The sequence below is a fragment of the Balearica regulorum genome, chromosome 3, assembly GCF_011004875.1.
Source record: "Balearica regulorum gibbericeps isolate bBalReg1 chromosome 3, bBalReg1.pri, whole genome shotgun sequence".
Taxonomy (NCBI): Eukaryota; Metazoa; Chordata; class Aves; order Gruiformes; family Gruidae; genus Balearica; species Balearica regulorum.
In genome coordinates, this window is record NC_046186.1 from 40,085,983 (window position 1) to 40,104,304 (window position 18,322).

Below are 18,322 nucleotides of genomic sequence, written 5' to 3' on the forward strand. Positions count from 1 at the left end.
TTGGTGGTGAGGAATACATGCAAAACAGTTAAATTTTTCTGGTACTACATTAAGCCTTAAATGGGAAAGCTGAAAGTTTTCTCTGGTTCTGCTTGGGACAGAATGGGTCTAATGTACACTAAAAATCAGAAACTTTAAAAGTTTCAGGCTTACAATGGCAAATAAGACATTTACTTAGCTGTATGGGAAACAAGAAACATGCTACTTTGGGTTTACTGTTATGACCCAAAAAGTGGTTATTTTTGGACCAGATCCTCAGACTTGTCTCCAAGATTTTGCATATTCAATACTGTCACTGTTAACGTCTACACTTGCGGACTAACATTTCTGCAATCTCGAATAAACTTCTTTTCTTTCCAGCTCTGATTTAGTGTTCATTCCATCATATGCCTCAGCTTTCAACTATATGTAAGAAGTAGGTAGCACCAGTTTCCCTTCATGACAATAATAATAATAATAATGAAAAAAGAGCATAATAACCAAATCAGTCTAACAGTCATACAAGATAAGTTATCGGGTGTAGGATATTGTAATAAACCGGGGTCCAAGCAAGACTGACTGACATACTGAGGAGTCTGCAGCTACAGTCTCTTCCAGCCAAAAAAACCCATTACGCCTGATTTAAGTTAGTACAAAACACTAGGGCACTCCTCATTTTCCAGATGACGTGAAATGCCCAGCTTAACACCGTACACCTTCCTTCACTGCTGGCTGGCTAAGAGAAATGATCCAGTCCCAACAGACTGTGCTCTCACTGGAGTAACACATTTCCTCCTCACTTCCTCAGTGAGCATTGGCAACGCAAAGAGCATGAAGCTGTTAACCTGTATCGACCTAGACAGCCTAGAAGACTGCAAAGCAAGTATCCATGCCAACTTAGTGCCCATCAGGACCATGTTTTCCTCCTCATCAGATCCAATGCCTCAGGCCAATCTCCAATATTTCCAATACTTGTAAGCGGAGTCTCCTCAGCTTCTCAGGCAGCAAAGGTCAACGGCCATCACTGGAGCTTTCCACTGTTCTGAGGCCATCACCAGCATGTGAGACACAGCTCAGTCCAGGATCAGGGCTGCACAGCCAACAAAGTCCTCCAGAACCTCCAGATCTCAATCGCTTCATTTGAAGACCAAAGCCATACTTCTCACTTCCAGTTATAATAAAAGCAGGATGTTACAGGTATGAAGAAAACAACTCAGTGGCATCCTTGAGACTAGCACACCCTGTTGCTTCCTGGAAAGAAAGAAAGAAGAGGGAAAAACACACTAGAACTCCAGCAGTGTTGACCATGGCTAACCAGGCAGCAATTGGTGCCACACAGCACCCTCAGGCAGGAGGGGGGATGAAATAACCCATTCAGGCTGCGGTGAGCGCTGCAGCCTCACTCCATGAACCACAGCCAGCGAGGGGAACACAGCTCTGGTACAACTAGGCCACACGTAAACTGTCGGCACTTTCAGAGCTCGAGGGACAGCAGCGAGAGCCACTCCAGCGAGGCCCACCCGCGACAGCCCCACAAGGCAGAGCAGCAGCCCAGACAGCCGCCATTTGCCGCCAAAACCCGTCGGCGGGAGGGCGGGGAGGGCCGTCACGTGGCCGCGCGGGCGCCGGGCGCGTGGCGTCGCGTCACGTGACGCGCGGAGGCGCGCCCCGCTCTCGCCCCTCCCCGGCCCAGTCCTACGCCGCGGGGGACGGAGAGTGCGCGCGCGCGCGCTCCCGCGTCTTCTCCGGCACGTGACCCCTCCCCGGAACGTGGCATTGTGTAATCACGTGACCTGGAAACGGAGTGGGGGGGGCCGGGAGGCCGAGGCAGGCGGGGGGGGGGGGGCTGCGTACGCGACGGAGCGGGGTGCGAAGATGGCGGACGAGGAGGCCGAGCAGGAGAGCGGTAGCCTAGGTGGCGACCTCCTGGAGCTGCGGCGCCTGCGGGAGCGGTTGGTGGAGCTAGAGACGGGGCTGCGGGAGAGCCCCGAGCCGGCGGTGCAAGCGGCTACCGAGTACTGCAAGCAGCTCTGTCAGGTCAGGCCGCCTCTTCCTTTCCCTTCCTTCCCTGCCCCCGCCCGCGCTCTCCCCTCTGCCGCGGGGTGTGTGTGTACCCGGGTGAGAGGGAGTGTGGGGGGCCGGGCGGGAGCAGCGCCGCCCCCGCCGGGGCGCCGGGGAGGGAGCCGCAGCCAACGGCCCGGTGCGGCCGTTGGCCCTGGCGGGGGGAGGGGGCGCTGGGAGTTAGTGCTCGGGGCCGGGCGCCGCGGGGCGATTGACGCCGCCGCCGCCGCCGCTCATTGTGGGCAGAGATGAAGCGGCCCGCCCCCCTGCGCCGGGAGCCGCTCCGGCCGGGCCTGTAATCCCCTTCCCCCGCCTCTCCTTCCCCCCCCTCCCCGGTGGCCGCCCCGGTTCTCGCGGTCTCTAGGCCCCTTTGTTGTGCTCTGCGGCTGGGCTTATCGAAGGGCCCTTTGTTCCTGGCGGTGGCGGACCAAGGGCCCCCCCACCCGCCGTCCCCTTCCCTCCAGCACCCCTCCTCCCCTGGAGGCGAAGCGCAGGGCGAAGGGAGGGAGGCGGCAGTCCGAGAGATGGGGGCTTCGCTTCTCTGCTGAGGGGCCGGGGAGGAGCTGAAAGTCCGTCTCGGGTCCCCCCTGCGCTGGGCTCCTGCTCTATGCCCGAGTCCCCCCCGAGTCCCCCCGCCCCTTCCCTATCTCGTACCCCAGAGGGACAGCGGAGTTCTTGCCATCCTGGGAAAGAGAAGGTGGCCAAGTGGTGGTGGTGGACTAAACTAAGTCGCCGGTGATGGTGGCAGGTCGGTAGGTCTGCGATGCTGCTCTCCGTTCTCTGGCCCTGTCAAGGGAGCGCAGACCCACCTCAGGAGAGGAGGGCTCCTGAGCTGGCACTGTTGGAAGCACTATTGTGTGTAATGATTCTGGCTGTGACTGCCGTCGGGAAAAGGTCTGCTTCCCGAGGGCTTGGGCTGGTCCTGAAGCAGAGATGTTTGCAGGTGTTTCTTCTGAACTGGTGACCCTACTGAGTATCCCTTTCTAAACAAACTTTGTGGTGCTAGCTCTACAGTTAAAACAAACTGCTCCGTTTTAGTCACGTATGTGTCTATACATTGCCTTGATTTCTCTTAGATGTCCTTTGTCAACTAGCATTAGGTATGACACAATATATAAAACAACTTCTTAAATGTTTTAGGCCACAGAAGTTCATGGAAACCGCTACTTCTGTAGCTTTACTATGGGTTTAATAGTCTATCTGATAAAAGTGATAATGTTTGTTTACACATTACTGTCACCCATTCATGGAACATGGGCAAGTTGTTAAAAGGTGGAATGGATTAGAGTGAATTCGCATGGTCGATTTGACTCGTGTTTTATTTGTGATTTTGTATCTGTTTTCTTCAAGAGTTGATTCTTGGTGGTAGCCATTGTAGCATGTCTGTCACTTCTGGATTAAACTGGGCTCTACTTTTTGCTAACCAGGGAGATACACTACTAAGTATTTTAAGCATATTCCTTTCTTGTGTTTTATTTCATATATACAGGAGTTGTATTTCAGATTCTTTTTCTCTGGTCAAAATTTATCATATTGTGTTTGGGTAGAATGTCCGTGTAGATGCCCAGAAACAATATTGGTTTATGTTGTTTCAGATCACTATGTTCTCAGTCTATTTAATCTTTGTGCCTGCTTTCTTAAATTCATGCACTGGGAGGTGGAAATCTGGCTTTCCTGGCACCGGCTCGACTTCTAACTTGTGAATGAGCTGTTCATTGAGCTGAAGTAGTTGGGTAGGTGGGAATGAAGACACCATCCTTGACATGTACAGAGTAGATTACTGGTGTCTAAAGCAGACTTATCACTGAAATTATGGTTGTGTGTGCTTAGTGAGTGGCTTCAGTAGTTGATTGATTGAAGTTTAACTAAAATTAATATTATATTGTTTTAATGGCTGTTGCAAAAGTCCATTGTAAGGCCCAAATTTACTAATTTTCTTAGACATACACCTTTTGAAAACAAGTCTCACTGAATGAAACAGTTTTATAGAAACTGACTTAGATAAAAATCCATGCTGTTTTGAAAAGAGTCACTGTCCCATCTGTACCAAGATTTCTAGGAAGGCTGTATCTGTTTTTGCAGACTGAAAACTGATGTGTAACACTGAGACTTGAGACATGACATTCAGTGTTGAAAGATCCTGCTTTTCAAATTTTAAACTGAGGTCTGTAAAGATACTTAATGTATTAAATAGCATTGTTGTTGGGCGGATATTTTTTATACTGCTTCAACAGAGATATTTTTTTTTTTTTAAATCTGTTCACCTGTGCTGGTGGTGCCAAAACACTTATTCGGCCTTTTCTACAGTTTTGATCCTTTATTGAGGCTAACACAAAATAGTATTATACATGATTCAGATAGTAGGCTTAGCTACTTGGCTTCCACTGCATGACAGAGGTTATAGAAAATTCATGTAATAGTAAAAGCCACCTCAGAAATCTCTCTTAAACAACAGTTTAAAGGCATCTGCCATGATTTCTAGAATGAAGTCTTTGAATATATACATATGAAAGAATAATTTGAGTCATGTGTACAAAACTTAGACTCTTATTTATATTTTAAGTCTGGAAGTGCTGAAGAAATATTTTAGTGTTTATCTCAGTATATTTCACATGCTTTTTTCTTTTCTTTTTCATGTGTAGTTTCTAGGCATGAAATAACTCCACGGAACTTGGAAAATCTTGTGTCCTTATTTTATTTTGTCAGGCAGTGACTCTGTACCCCAGCAACCACATAGCTTGTTGCCATAAATCTACTTTTTAATTTTTTTTAAATGAAGTGGGTAGCATAATGTTTGAGAAATAAGCATATTTTCACACTGAAGGAAGCTAAAGAATGTGCAGTAGAGCATTAAAGGATCCTTAAGTTCAAAGGCAAGTAAGGGATTTAAGTATTCTATTGTCATTAAATGAAGTGGGAGCTGTACGGCCAAATCCCATATCTGGTTTTGAAAAATCTCAATTTGAACTATTTCAGTGTTTATAACCCAATAGTGTAGTACAACTGTTACAAATAGAAAGAGAATACAAATACAAGACCCCTTATACCTTGACAGATAATAAAATCTTCTCTTGTAAGAATAAAGTTTTTAATGTGTTTTATATGCAGCATTTCATTAACTCTAAATATTTTTGTGTTTTATTGCTGATTGCACTGTGAAATGATGCAGTTCTTAAATTTTAAGGGGATTATAGACTGGACTTTAATCTTGTACTGTGTCTGTGTGAATGTAGTTGTGTTCACCGTTGTCAGCATGCAATAGAGAGCATAATTTTTAATTATTATCAAGTGAAATTCACATCCGTATGGATATATGTAAAATGACTTTTTAATTGTGATTCATGCTCTTCTGTTGCAATTTGGTAATTAGCAAATCCATGACAAACGGTTATGTTGTCACAAACAATATGTGTGCAGACTGGGGCAGACAAAACAAGTATCTTCAGCTGTAGTGACTAAAAATTGAAAGTGTGAATTTTGCAATAATTCCAAATGGTCCAAAGAAGATTCCTGTTCTTGTCACCATGTGATGTCTGGTCAGATTCTTTTCAAACTTTGCTCTTAAATGTGATCTGTGATTGTATTCAGTTAGAGAAGACCATTTGGTTTTTTTTCCCTGAGAGCTAGGTGAATGCAAAGCTGATGGGTACATCAGAGCTCTTCACTATGGGCTGTGTTCCCTTCCATCTGGTCATTACCCAATGTAAGCTTTATTTTCTTAAATACCAAATTGCAGGCTGGTAACAGATTTTCTTTTATAGCTAGTTACTTGTGAAATTTTGTGATACCTCTACTTATCCTGATTATTTTTCTGTAGTTGACATGTTTCATCTTTGAGCTTATTAATCTTCCCTCCTTTGTTATTTTTGACTTTTCATGTCTTTTCTGAATCTGCTTCTGAGAAGTTTTTTTTGTGTTTGGTTTTTGTTTTTCCTTTTGCTGTAGTTTGTGGTGCAAATTCTCCAAAACTGTATGGTGATCAAGTTTGTTCTACTAATGTACAAGTTGACAACTTGTTTGAAGCTCACTATATATTGACAACCTATAGTGAGTCTGAAATATTTGGACTGTTGTGCTACCCTTCCTCAACTTTGCCTATACTTTTTGTCTCATCTATTGTCTTGTCCTGTCTGCCCATTATGAGAAAATCTTGAGTTAAAATATGTTAACAAGTGTGCTTAGCCATCAGTAGACACATTAATATCCTTCTAGTGTAGACAGTTTACTCAATATTAACCTAGGATCTTCTTAACACTAGCAGCAAAAGTGTAATGGTGATGGAAAAATGGGGGAGTGAAGGTTTTTAGCTGCTAAAACAAAACAACTAAAACTTCTGTTAAAAAAAAAGCAAGCTTGTTTTTAACTGATGTGACTGCATAGAGTTTGTTCCTACTGTGTTAAAATTATTTTTATTGTATGTTGAGGTACTAGTGAAGTATTAGTTGGGGAACATGTGCGTGTTGGTCCTACCTTAATACCTTAAGGTCCTACCCTATTTTTTTTCCCCTGTGTGTTGAAGGCTAAGAGTAGATCTTGGTAATGTTGGGGAATATACACCACACTCATCCAAATATAAGATGTCATCCTGAAAGCAAACAAACGTAGCTATACATAAAAAGCTTTTTTTTATTACATATCTGTAATCAATGTACAATAAAGTTATAAAGTTTTCACTAACGATTTGTTTCGATTGGAGGTTAGTCTTATTTCCTTCTCTTATACCTTACTGTGATTGGCTTTCAGTTTTTACAGCTCACAGACTTGACAACTTTCTGGTGCTGTCACCCTCTTCACTGTTGTCATCTTCCTCCCTTTTTGACTCTGTATTCTCAGCTTCTTCTTCAGATTCAAGATAACAGAAATAATCTTCAGTTCTGTCCATAGGCTTTGAAATAAAGCCTTTCTTAAACCTTTTAGCTACAACTTCCGGGTTTATCCATACCCAGTCTGTCTTAATCCAGTGACAAAGAAGTGTTTCAGTAGGCTTCTTCATTTTTTCCTGTAGGAGTTAGAGTATGATCCCTTGCCAAGAGTCTTTCTGCATATAAAGACCTGAAGAGTCTTTGAAGGGTTTATTTGCTATTTCATCAAGGAACTCCAGTTGTGATGTCCTTCCTCCTGATGTGACCGTAAGATTGGTATTCAGTGACAGCAAAAAAATACCATTGGCAAACATCAGGTACCCTTTTAATATATGTGGAAGACATTTCCTCTTTTTCTTAATATCACACCTGATCTCTTACTCCAGACAACATTCATCGAGCTCTTCATTGAGTGTGTAGGTAGACATCCACCCTTGATTTTGTTTGGCTTAACAGCTAATAGTGATCTTTATGTAATATAGTCACAAACTGCTGGAATGTGAATGAGGGTAAGATTGCTATTTTTTGAACTTTCTTTTTAATGATTTCCTGTGTAACCAGGTCTCTCTCTAGTATGCACAAATTCTACTACTTCTACTTCTTTAAGTAAAAACTATTTTCTTTTGAGTCCAATGAGTGATTTCTACACTGAGCTAACCCTTAAAAGCTTCTGTTCTGGTGTTTCCGTCTTTGCACATTTGCCTCTGCCACACTCTGTTTCTTCCTGGTCTCACAGTTGCTAGTTCTTCTCTATACGTTACCACAAGTGTAAGATTTCCATCATAACTTCTAATACTTTTCCATTTTGCTTTTGTACCTGTGACCTCCAGATGATCTGCTATTCAGGGAGAGATGTGCAGCTGCCAGAAATCACAAGGAATCCGCTAAACTATAGTACACCACACAGATTCCCAAGTGCATGAAGAAAAACAACTGTCATCACTGTGTCATCTCATGCAAACTTGGAGCTGCCTCAGGCATTTTTGTGCTCCTTCATCACTATGAGACCTGCCATGTCAGTCTCATTGACCTGGGGGGATGGAAGCAACACCCCCTGATTTTTTAAGTTAAACTATGAGGAGTCAGGGAAATTGTCTTGCTTTCAAATGAAGATGGTATGTGTGAGTATTTGGATATGATGTATATGTGTTTAGAAAAAAACACCCTCACTGTTTAGGGTAAGTCTAATCCATGAGCATAATTGTTCTAGACCAGATTGGAGCTGGTCTTTGTTAGAACTTCTGAGCTCCGTAATATAAGTTTTTATTAATACAAATTTTCCTGTATCGAAGTAAGTGGATGTGACTGAAATAGTTAAATTTTTTTTATCTGTGTGTGTGTGTCTGAAAATCAGAGTATCATTGATTTGCTTTTCTAATCTAATCATGCTAATGCCTAAGCTTTCTGCCATGCTGTCAGTCCTCCTTTTTTTTGATCATGATAATTTTAGTCAAATATGTTTGAGCATAAAAAGGACCAAGATGTGATACACATGGATTTTTTTTTTTTTTTTTTGAGAAAGAGCTAACATGTCCAGGCAGGAAGTTTACTTCAGCATGTGTTTAGCTCATGTCTTACCAAGTGTAATGATTTTATAAAATGTAGGTTTCTGTAGTTTATTTGAATCATTTCCCAGTTACTTATTAGGTTACTTGGACAACCAAAACTGGTGCAGTTAGTTTTAGATGTGTGTTTTCTTTAATCTGCTTATGAAAAAAGCCAAGTCTTTAATAACAGCTTTTTAATATTATTTTTGGGCAGATTAGGAGTATCTTAAACTCATTTTGGTGGCAATTTTGAGTTAAAAATCTGCTGTAATGCAAATTGTCTTTTTGGTTTTGTAAATTGCTGTCAATGTAAAAAGAAATCATTTGTATTCTTGATTTGTGAATAAATTGTTTCTTCTGTATTAAAAACTCCTTAAATATAGGTAGATGATTAGGAAAGAACAGTCATAACAGCACTGTGGTTTAGTTTTGAAAACTTCCCTTTTGAGCTAAATGGGTTTGGCAGTGTTTTCCCTATATGGAACATGCATCTGGAAGAGATCTCAGTCAGCTAGACCAAAGCAGGATTAATGATTGATAAGCCATAGCTACAAATGCTTGTTTAACCTGTTCTCAAAAATTTCCAGTAAGAAAGATTCCAAAAAACTCCCTGGATAATACATTTTAGTTCAGTTATCTTTGCCTTCAAATGTGGTTTTTTCCCCTTATAGTCTAACCTGATCTCTAATCTCTTGTTGCAATATAAGATTACTGTGATTTATCCTATCCCATGTAGACATGGAAAGCAGCATATTCCTTTTCAGTTGGAAGCACATCTTAGATTTTCAAGGGTATCTTCAGTCATTCTGCAGTTTTCGCTTTGTGAGCAGAGTTTTTGCAGTGCTTGATTTTAATTTCTCCTCCCCCCCCCTTTTTTTTCTTTGTTGCTGTGTTCTTGACATCTTTGCAGGTTTGAAGTACTTAACCCGCAGGGAAAGTAACAATCTAGTAAAAATTGGGTAAGAAGGTGACAGCCCATGTAAGACTTAAGATTTAAGTACTTTTCCTGCAAAACATACTAATTATCCTTCTGAGTACAAACCGTTGAGAGAAGAGAGATAGTTCTCCAACATATAACCAAGTAAGGTAGTTAAGAAGATGACAAAGTGTAGATGGAGGGATTAAAATTAATAAAACTTCAGAATCCTTACAGAAGCTCATCTTTATATAAGGTACCGCATATGATACTAAAATCAAGCATTCCACTTAGTTACTGTGGGAAAGAAAAAAAATCAGTTTGGCAAGTAGATACTTAGTTTCATAGTTACCCTGATACACAGTTTTTGCTGGGTTAGTTACTTGATTTCTCGAAGAAATACTTTTAGCCAAAAGTTAAGGTTACAGAATATGAAGTGTGGGTACAGTTACTTTTCCTCCATAATATCCTTGGTTCTTGTTGGCTGTTCAAAGACTGTGAGGCATTCTGCTTTACACAGACCTGCAGCCATTTAAAGGAAAGACTAAATCCAAAGGCCTTGCAATAGACTTCAATTTACCCATAATTGTTGGCTGTAAACAATAGCTGCACATCTGTGCTAGCATAACTAAACGCATTAAGTACTTTCTGTACTGGCACGTATATTCCTGCCTTTACCTTTTCTCACAATTCCAAAGTTTATTCCCTGCTTTTGAATAATGTATATTCATAATGTCTTGGTTGCTTTCTAAAACTATGATTGTAGAAGGTTCACTGTCTAAAAAACATGAAATATTGACTATGGAAAACATCTTCCTTATTGTGCAGGACTATACAGGGAATATATAGATATGTTTTAATATTAATGTTCAGTAAGGCATCTCATTTTATCAAAATATCCACATTGTGTATCTCAGTTTCTTGATAAGGAAGCTATATATCTATTGAACGTTCAGTCCATTTTCTATCTCTCAATTTTTTAATTATTTTATTAGAGAATGAATACCTCATAATCCACAGATCTTGAGGGAAAGCAGCAAAAAAAAAAATAAAAGTGCTCTTCTGGGGAATCTTTGCTTCCATTGTGACTAAGGATCAGGGTATTTCATCTGGCCTTTTCCATCTGCCATTTAAATGTCACAATATTTTTTTACTCTAGGCTTTATGCAGGCATACTATATATTGTAGGTAGTTTCTACATAAGACTTCCCTAAATTAGGGATCAAACTGGAACCGTTAGGACATGTCAACTTATTGTTTCTTCAGTGTGATGTATTACCTAAACTGACACACAAACCAAAGAAACTATTTCAAATTCATGTATGTATGGAGCATATCTTCAAGAAATAGTGCTTCGGTAATTGGTTTATATCTATCAAATTTTTTTTGTTAGTGTTGTTTATTTAAAGGCCTCCATATAAATCCTTGAGCTGTTACAGTACAGCGTGTATAATTCTTTAGTTTTCATGAGGGAAACTAACATGACATTCTTATGTCATCAGCTTCTCTAAAATGATGATGTACAACAACTTCTAAATTCAAGTTTAAATAACAGGTGAACAATATGACTTGAAACTATCTTTTAAAATACTATTCCCCATTTTATTAGGTTGTGCTTTTGCATATGTTAAGAACTTAACATCTCACGTTTTAAGAAGTGTGCAGGTATGTTTTTGAGGTGTGGAATATTTTTTTTCTATTTGTCTTTTCAAATATGCATTAAAGACAATTCCATGGTATTATTTCTGGGATTTTTCATCTGTAAGGATGAACTGCACTGCTTTCATTTGGGAAGAGTTAATCTAATAACACCTAGTATTTGGCAGAACAAAGATATTCAGAAGGAAGGTATATGTAACATCAAAAAGGCAATGGAGCTTTATAAATTTATTCCTGAAAATTGTCCGTATCCAGTAGGAAATTGGACTAAACTTGTGAAAACATGTGCCTGTAGTTTTTGGTAAGACTAGTTTGATCAAATTTCTTTTCCATCCTCTCTTCTGTGTTGTACAGTCTTCTGTTATGTAATATTTCTGGCTCCATGATTCCCTGTATGAAGCTAAAGTAAATTAATCTTTCAACAGAGAATCAGGAAAATCCTGTGTTAACTAAGGTAGTTCTCACTTGATTATTTTGTTAATTATTCTGAGCAAGTCACACAATTCTTTGTCCTTTTAGGGACTCATGTAACATGGACAACTTCTGCCAAAGCTCCATCCTGCTTCAGATACTGACTCCTAGTGTTCATTTTCTCCTAACTGCTGGACAGATGCATTTGTTGCTTTGAGAAACCTAACTTCCTGGAATAAAATTCTTTAGGATTTCTTTAGGATAAAGACCAGTCTTTGTAACTCCCTGCTGTCTTTTGGGTGGAATATAGCAGTTATCTTAAGAGTTTTTATTGAGCTGATAGTGAATATGGTGTTGCTTTCTCAGTCTCCTGCATGTCATAAAGAACAGAATTTGGTAGGACTCCTTTTGTCTTCTGTTATTCAAAATCATGGAGAGAATTGATTCTTGTGAATAGATGAATTCCTGTTTGATATTTATGTATCTAACACACTGAATACTGTTTTGATGAATCAGTAAAGTACATTCAGTGTTCAGGCATTAAATGAAATTACGAGTAAGGAGTTCCTCAGTGTTGTGATTCCTACTTGTCTCAGAAGTTTGTGATAATACACCGTTTTATAACAGAATGAACACAAAGATGAGAACAAGAAGAAATTAAGTGTTCAGAATCACAAAAGACATAATCTGAACTTCATTTTTACTTTAATCATTGGAGGGTAGCTCTTATGAAGAGAAGAGCTGGCATAAAAAATAACTTCTGATTACAAATCCATAATAATGAAGATGATGAAACTTAGATATCCCGATTCTACAGACGTGGAACTTGCATAATGTTCTAGTTGAAACTGGCATGGCAATTGAAGCCTGCTTTTGGATGCCCAGTTGGACTTCATGAACCACATCAGTGTGATGGCAGGCGCTCTGAGTTCTGCTCAGGGTTGCGAACATGTTCAGGAGAAAGTATAATCTTGGCTCCTCTCCTTCCTCACACATGGACATAGTGTGCAGTACCTTGACACTGGTATAAAGGCACAGTTGGTTATTAGACTCTGTGTGAATGAGGTAGACGTTGCCTTGTTCTTTCACAGGAAATGTAGATGAGGCAGAAGCATCCTTTGGGATGCCAGTTTGACTGTGCTGAATAGACAAGCTTAAAATGGCAATTAAGTAACCTTTCTACTGAGGAAGAAGATTATCAATTAAGTTCTCATCAGAATTAAAAAGATTTGAAGTAGCAGAGGGAGAAGTTACATTCAGCCGATAAAGACAGCTAATACAAAAATGTAATGCAGATGAACTACAGAAATATTTGGATGTCTCATTTCACTTGACTGAGAGAGCAGGTTCAAGTCACCTATATTGCAGGAAATGCATATATTTTCAGATTAGACACAGTTATTTTTGGCTGTCTTCCTATTTTTAATCTCCCCATATGCCAGTCTGATAATTAAAAGAATAGGTAAATCAGATTTCCTGGCAGTGAATAAAAGTTTACTGTAATGAACATCCCACCACATTCCTGAAATGCCCATTTAATAGCCAACTGCTGAATAGTGTTTTTAGCTAAACAGTCTAAAATATGAAGGTTGGGATGACAACATTAAATTGAGACTCGAATTAAAACCTGAATAGAGAGAAATGTAGCCTAGGACTATGACAAGTTCACTTCTTATGTAAGGATGCAAGAGAGAAATCAGATGCTACTAAGATGAGAGAGAGCATATTGAATGCAAAATGTTGAAAGATTAAAGTCAAGCCTAAATAAGGGTAATTTCTACTACTGTATATGACAAAACATAAGGCTTAATGAAGTTATTTCCTGGTATTTTAAATAATTTACTTGTTTTAAAACAGTTTATGGATGTAAGCAGGGACTGTCCATTCATTTTCTAGGCTTTTCTAGTCCTTTTTCTAAACCTAGCTGGGTTTTGAATTTTAAGCAAAATAGTGACAAAAGAATAATGAGAGGAATAGCACTGAGGTAATTTCTCTTTTTGTTTTGCCTCTTTCAATTTAATAATTAGCAATCTGAGCTTATGCAGTATGTTCAGCATGCCCAAGTGAAAAACATGCAAACTTATGTCTTTTGACTTACATTTGGGGAGAGAAATACCTCTCTATCAGTTAACAGAAGGTTCCATCTTTGGTAATTAACTTTCCAGAGTCAGTTGTTCTCCTCTTTGCTATGTTTTTTGTGGTATTTTCTTGGTGATGGTAGATGACATAATTACTACTCTGAGAGTTGTAGCAAAGCCCCACAAACTTTTCTTCTGTTTCTGCTTCCCTGTCTGCTGAGGTGCTTTTTTCAAACCTTCTTCCAGTGTGGGCTCTACCTTAGAAATGTAAATGTATTTTCAAGTGCATACTTACATCTGTCTTGGCTTTGTATCTGTAAACTGGGGGCAGTGGTACTTCCCTGCTATTCATCGTTATATGCATTAGAAGACAAACCTGGATTTTTTTTTTGTTGTTACTTTATCTGCCTAGTGAAGTAGAAATAGTTGGATAAGAAGTGTGGTTAACTTTTTATGCTTGTGTGCTGGGTGCTAATGTCCTTACAAACTGAGTTGTAACAATACTTTAAAAATTTTCTAGAAGTTAATCATAAGGGTGAGTTTCTTTATGTTGTTGATCATCATTACATGGATTCTTCCTGCAATTAATCTTAACTGTCTTTACTAGAGATGTGCAGCTGTGAGTGTGAGTTACAGTCAAGTAGCTGTAAAGAACCATCAAGATCATTAATGCCTTAGGTGGAGTAAATAAATGTAGGGAAAGGAGGGGGGAGTTCAAATAATCAATATGTTCTTGCAAATTCAGAAGCGTAGAAATCTGTTTAGTTATTACATATTCATGGTAACTAGAGCTGCGGTGAGATTTATTTAAAAAAGAAAAAAATTCCATGAAGGAGACCTAAGTAGATATGGTTATTTGGGAGAATCTTTTTGGGCAAGAGCCAAAAGTAGCTAATGATAATTCATATCAACTTTCTATCTTTCCTCAACTTTTGTGTTTTCTAGTTGTTGTGGAATGATGTTCAAGAAACTTATTTTGCATAATAAACTACTATATTGTGTGTGTATATATATACACACTATAAACTACTATATAGATATATGAATGTGTAGGGATTGAACAAACAAAATAAGTCATTCATTGCAGGGTAGTTGATCACTTTTACTGGATTTCAAGTGTATTCTAATTCTTTCTATTTAATCAAAATTAATTAGAAGTTAGTATCAGTTCTTTAACAATTACCTTTTCTCTGTGTGTGTTTCTTTGAACTTATTTACTGTTGTCTCTGAAAATCTCTGGGAGGATAGCTTTCCTTCAGTATGAATATACGCATGAGTTACTGTGATAAATGTTTAAGACTTGATTTCTTGCTGTTTCTGTGCATCTCCTTTTCCCTTTTGACGTGGTTTAGCCCCAGCCGGTAGCTAAGTGCCACGCACCGCTCGCTCACCCCTTCCCCAGCGGAATGTGGAGGAGAACGGAAAAACAACGGCAAAGCCTGGAGGGTTGGGATAAGGACAGTTTACTGGGACAGCAAGGGAGAGGGAAAACAATCAACAACAGTGCTGATAACAGATAGTAACAATGGTGATAACAGAGAACGATTTTACCGATCCGACGACCGACCGACCGGACGCTCGACCCGTCCCGGAGCCACGCTGAACCCGTCCCTGCCCGACTAGCCCCCTTTTATGGTGAGCATGATGTCACATGGTATGGAATAGCCCCCGGCCAGCTTGGCTCACCTGTCCTGGCTCCTTGGGAAATTAACTCTATCCTTGCCAGAACCAGGACATTATCCACCCCTTATTCCATACCATCTACGTCATGCCCAGATTATTTTACAGAACTCATTGCCTTACTCTATGGGCTATCGCTCTAAAGTGTCCATTGAGTTCATTTAGTCCATGGCTTTGGGTTCCATCTGCCATTACAGTCTCTCAGAGCAGGAGCAATGGTGCATGCTGCTGGATTGTTGCACGCTGCATCCGGAGTCTTCACAGCCGGTGTATCTGGTATGGTCCATGCTCACAGTCTGGATGCCAAAGATGTGATTTTTCGATGAAGTTTCTGGGCACCAGTTGAAGGCAGTTCTAGTTCCATCATCGTGGCACTTTGTTCAGTTTCAAAGTCCATCCTTCATTAGTTTTGGGTGATTCTTATGGTCATACCATTGATACAGTACATTGCTATTAATATCATGCAATTTAATTTATTGGCTATTTTCACCCAAAATCAAATCCCCTTGGGGTACACACCGGACTTCCCCGTCTTTTCTCATCACCCACCAAGTGCACCCTGGTCCCTGAGCAAAAGCAATCCCACAGATGGGCTTGCCTTTGCCTGAAGCAGGGATAACCCAAACTGTTTTACCCAACATATTTTTCATGTGCACTACAGGAACTTTATCCCCTTCTACTGGGCGTGGGAATTTTGACTGGGCAGGGCCAGCTCGATTGGCAGATCCCCTAGTGTTAACTAACCAGGTGGCCTTTGCTAAATGCATATCCCAGTGTTTGAGAGTCCCACCACCCATTGCCCTCAGGGTATTTTTTAGCAGCCCATTACACCTTTCAACTTTCCCAGAGGCTGGCGCATGATAGGGGATGTGATAGACCCACTCAATACCATGCTCTTTGGCCCAGGTGTCTATGAGGTTGTTCCGAAAATGAGTCCCGTTGTCTGACTCAATTCTCTCTGGGGTGCCATGTCGCCACAGGACTTGCTTTTCAAGACCCAGAATAGTGTTCCGGGCAGTGGCATGGGGCACAGGATATGTTTCCAGCCACCCAGTGGTTGCTTCCACCATTGTAAGAATGTAACGCTTGCCTTGGCAGGTTTGTGGGAGCGTGATGTAGTCAATTTGCCATGCTTCCCCATATTTATATTTCAACCATCGGCCTCCATACCACAGAGGCTTTACCCGCTTGGCTTGCTTGATTGCAGCGCATGTTTCACACTGATGGATGACCTGTGAGATGGCGTCCATGCTCAAGTCCACCCCTCGATCACAGGCCCATCTATATGTCGCATCTCTTCCTTGATGACCTGAAGTGTCATGGGCCCACCGAGCTAGAAATAATTCACCCTTACGCTGCCAGTCCAAATCCACCTGAGCCACTTCAATCTTGGCAGCCTGATCTACCTGCTGGTTGTTCTGATGTTCCTCAGTGGCCCGACTCTTGGGTACGTGGGCATCTACATGACGTACCTTTACAACCAGCTTCTCTAGCCGGGCAGCAATATCTTGCCACAGTGGGGCAGCCCAGATGGGTTTGCCTCTACGCTGCCAGTTGCTCCGCTTCCACTGCTGTAACCACCCCCACAGGGCATTGGCCACCATCCATGAGTCAGTGTAGAGGTACAGTGTTGGCCACTTCTCTCTTTCAGCAATGTCTAAAGCCAGCTGGATGGCTTTCACCTCTGCAAACTGGCTCGATTCACCTTCTCCTTCAGCAGCTTCCGCAACTCGCCATGTAGGACTCCATACAGCGGCCTTCCGCCTTCGATGCTTTCCCACGATGCGACAGGACCCATCAGTGAAGAGGGCATATGGTTTCTCATCTTCTGTTAGTTTATTATACAGTGGGGCTTCTTCAGCACGTGTCACCTCCTCCTCTGGCGACATTCCGAAATCTTTCCCTTCTGGCCAGTCTGTGATCACTTCCAGAATCCCTGGACGACTGGGGCTTCCTATTCTAGCCCGTTGTGTGATCAGCGCAACCCACTTACTCCACGTAGCATCGGTTGTATGATGTGTAGAAGGAGCCCTCTCTTTGAACATCCAACCCAGCACTGGCAGTCGGGGTGCCAAGAGGAGCTGTGCTTCAGTGCCAATCACCTCTGAAGCAGCTCAAACCCCTTCGAAGGCTGCCAATATCTCCTTTTCCATTGGAGTGTAGCGGGCCTCGGATCCTCTATATCCCCGGCTCCAAAACCCCAGGGGTCGACCTCGAGTCTCCCCTGGTGCTTTCTGCCAGAGACTCCAGGTAGGGCCATTCTCCCCGGCTGTGGTGTACAGCACATTTTTTACATCTGGTCCTGCCCGGACTGGCCCAAGAGCTACGGCATGAACTATTTCTTGTTTAATTTGTTCGAAAGCTTGTTGTTGCTCAGGGCCCCATTTGAAATCATTCTTCTTCCGGGTTACATGGTAGAGAGGGCTTACTATCAGACTGTAATTCGGAATGTGCATTCGCCAGAAACCCACAACACCTAAGAAGGCCTGTGTCTCCTTTTTGTTGGTTGGTGGGGACATGGCTGCTATTTTGTTGATAATATCCATAGGGATTTGACGCCACCCATCATGCCACCTTATGCCTAAAAATTGGATTTCCTGCGCAGGCCCCTTCACCTTACTTTGTTTTATGGCAAAGCCAGCCTGCAGCAGGATTTGGATTATTTTCTTCCCTTTCTCAGAAACTTCCTCTACTGAGTTGCCCCATACAATGATGTCTTCAATGTATTGCAGGTGCTCTGGGGCTTCACCCTTTTCCAGTGCAGTCTGGATCAGTCCATGGCAGATGGTGGGGCTGTGTTTCCACCCCTGGGGCAGTCGATTCCAGGTGTACTGGACACCCCTCCAAGTGAAGGCAAACTGTGGCCTGCACTCTGCTGCCAAAGGGATCGAGAAAAATGCATTAGCAATATCAGTTGTGGCATACCATTTGGCTGCCTTTGACTCCAGTTCATATTGAAGTTCCAGCATATCCGGCACGGCAGCACTCATGGGCAGTGTGACTTCATTCAGGCCACGATAGTCTACCGTCAGCCTCCACTCGCCATTGGACTTCCGCTCTGGCCATATGGGACTGTTAAAGGGTGAGTGGGTTCTGCTGATCACTCCCTGACCCTCCAGGTGATGAATT

The 18,322-nt window shown here is 41.6% G+C and overlaps 1 protein-coding gene across 3 annotated transcripts in view; it reads left to right on the forward strand.

The window, feature by feature from the left end:
- The first annotated feature begins 1,675 nt into the window (after window positions 1–1,675).
- Window positions 1,676–18,322, forward strand: part of ZNF292 (zinc finger protein 292) — a 65,333-nt gene continuing 48,686 nt past the window's right edge. Inside the window, exon 1 of one of the 3 annotated variants that reach the window (XM_075747630.1) lies at window positions 1,676–2,016. In XM_075747630.1, the coding sequence (XP_075603745.1) occupies window positions 1,855–2,016 (162 nt within the window). In that variant the 5' untranslated portion in view covers window positions 1,676–1,854. The remainder of the gene's footprint in view (window positions 2,017–18,322) is intronic. The other 2 variants (XM_075747632.1, XM_075747631.1) reach the window with 2 other exon arrangements.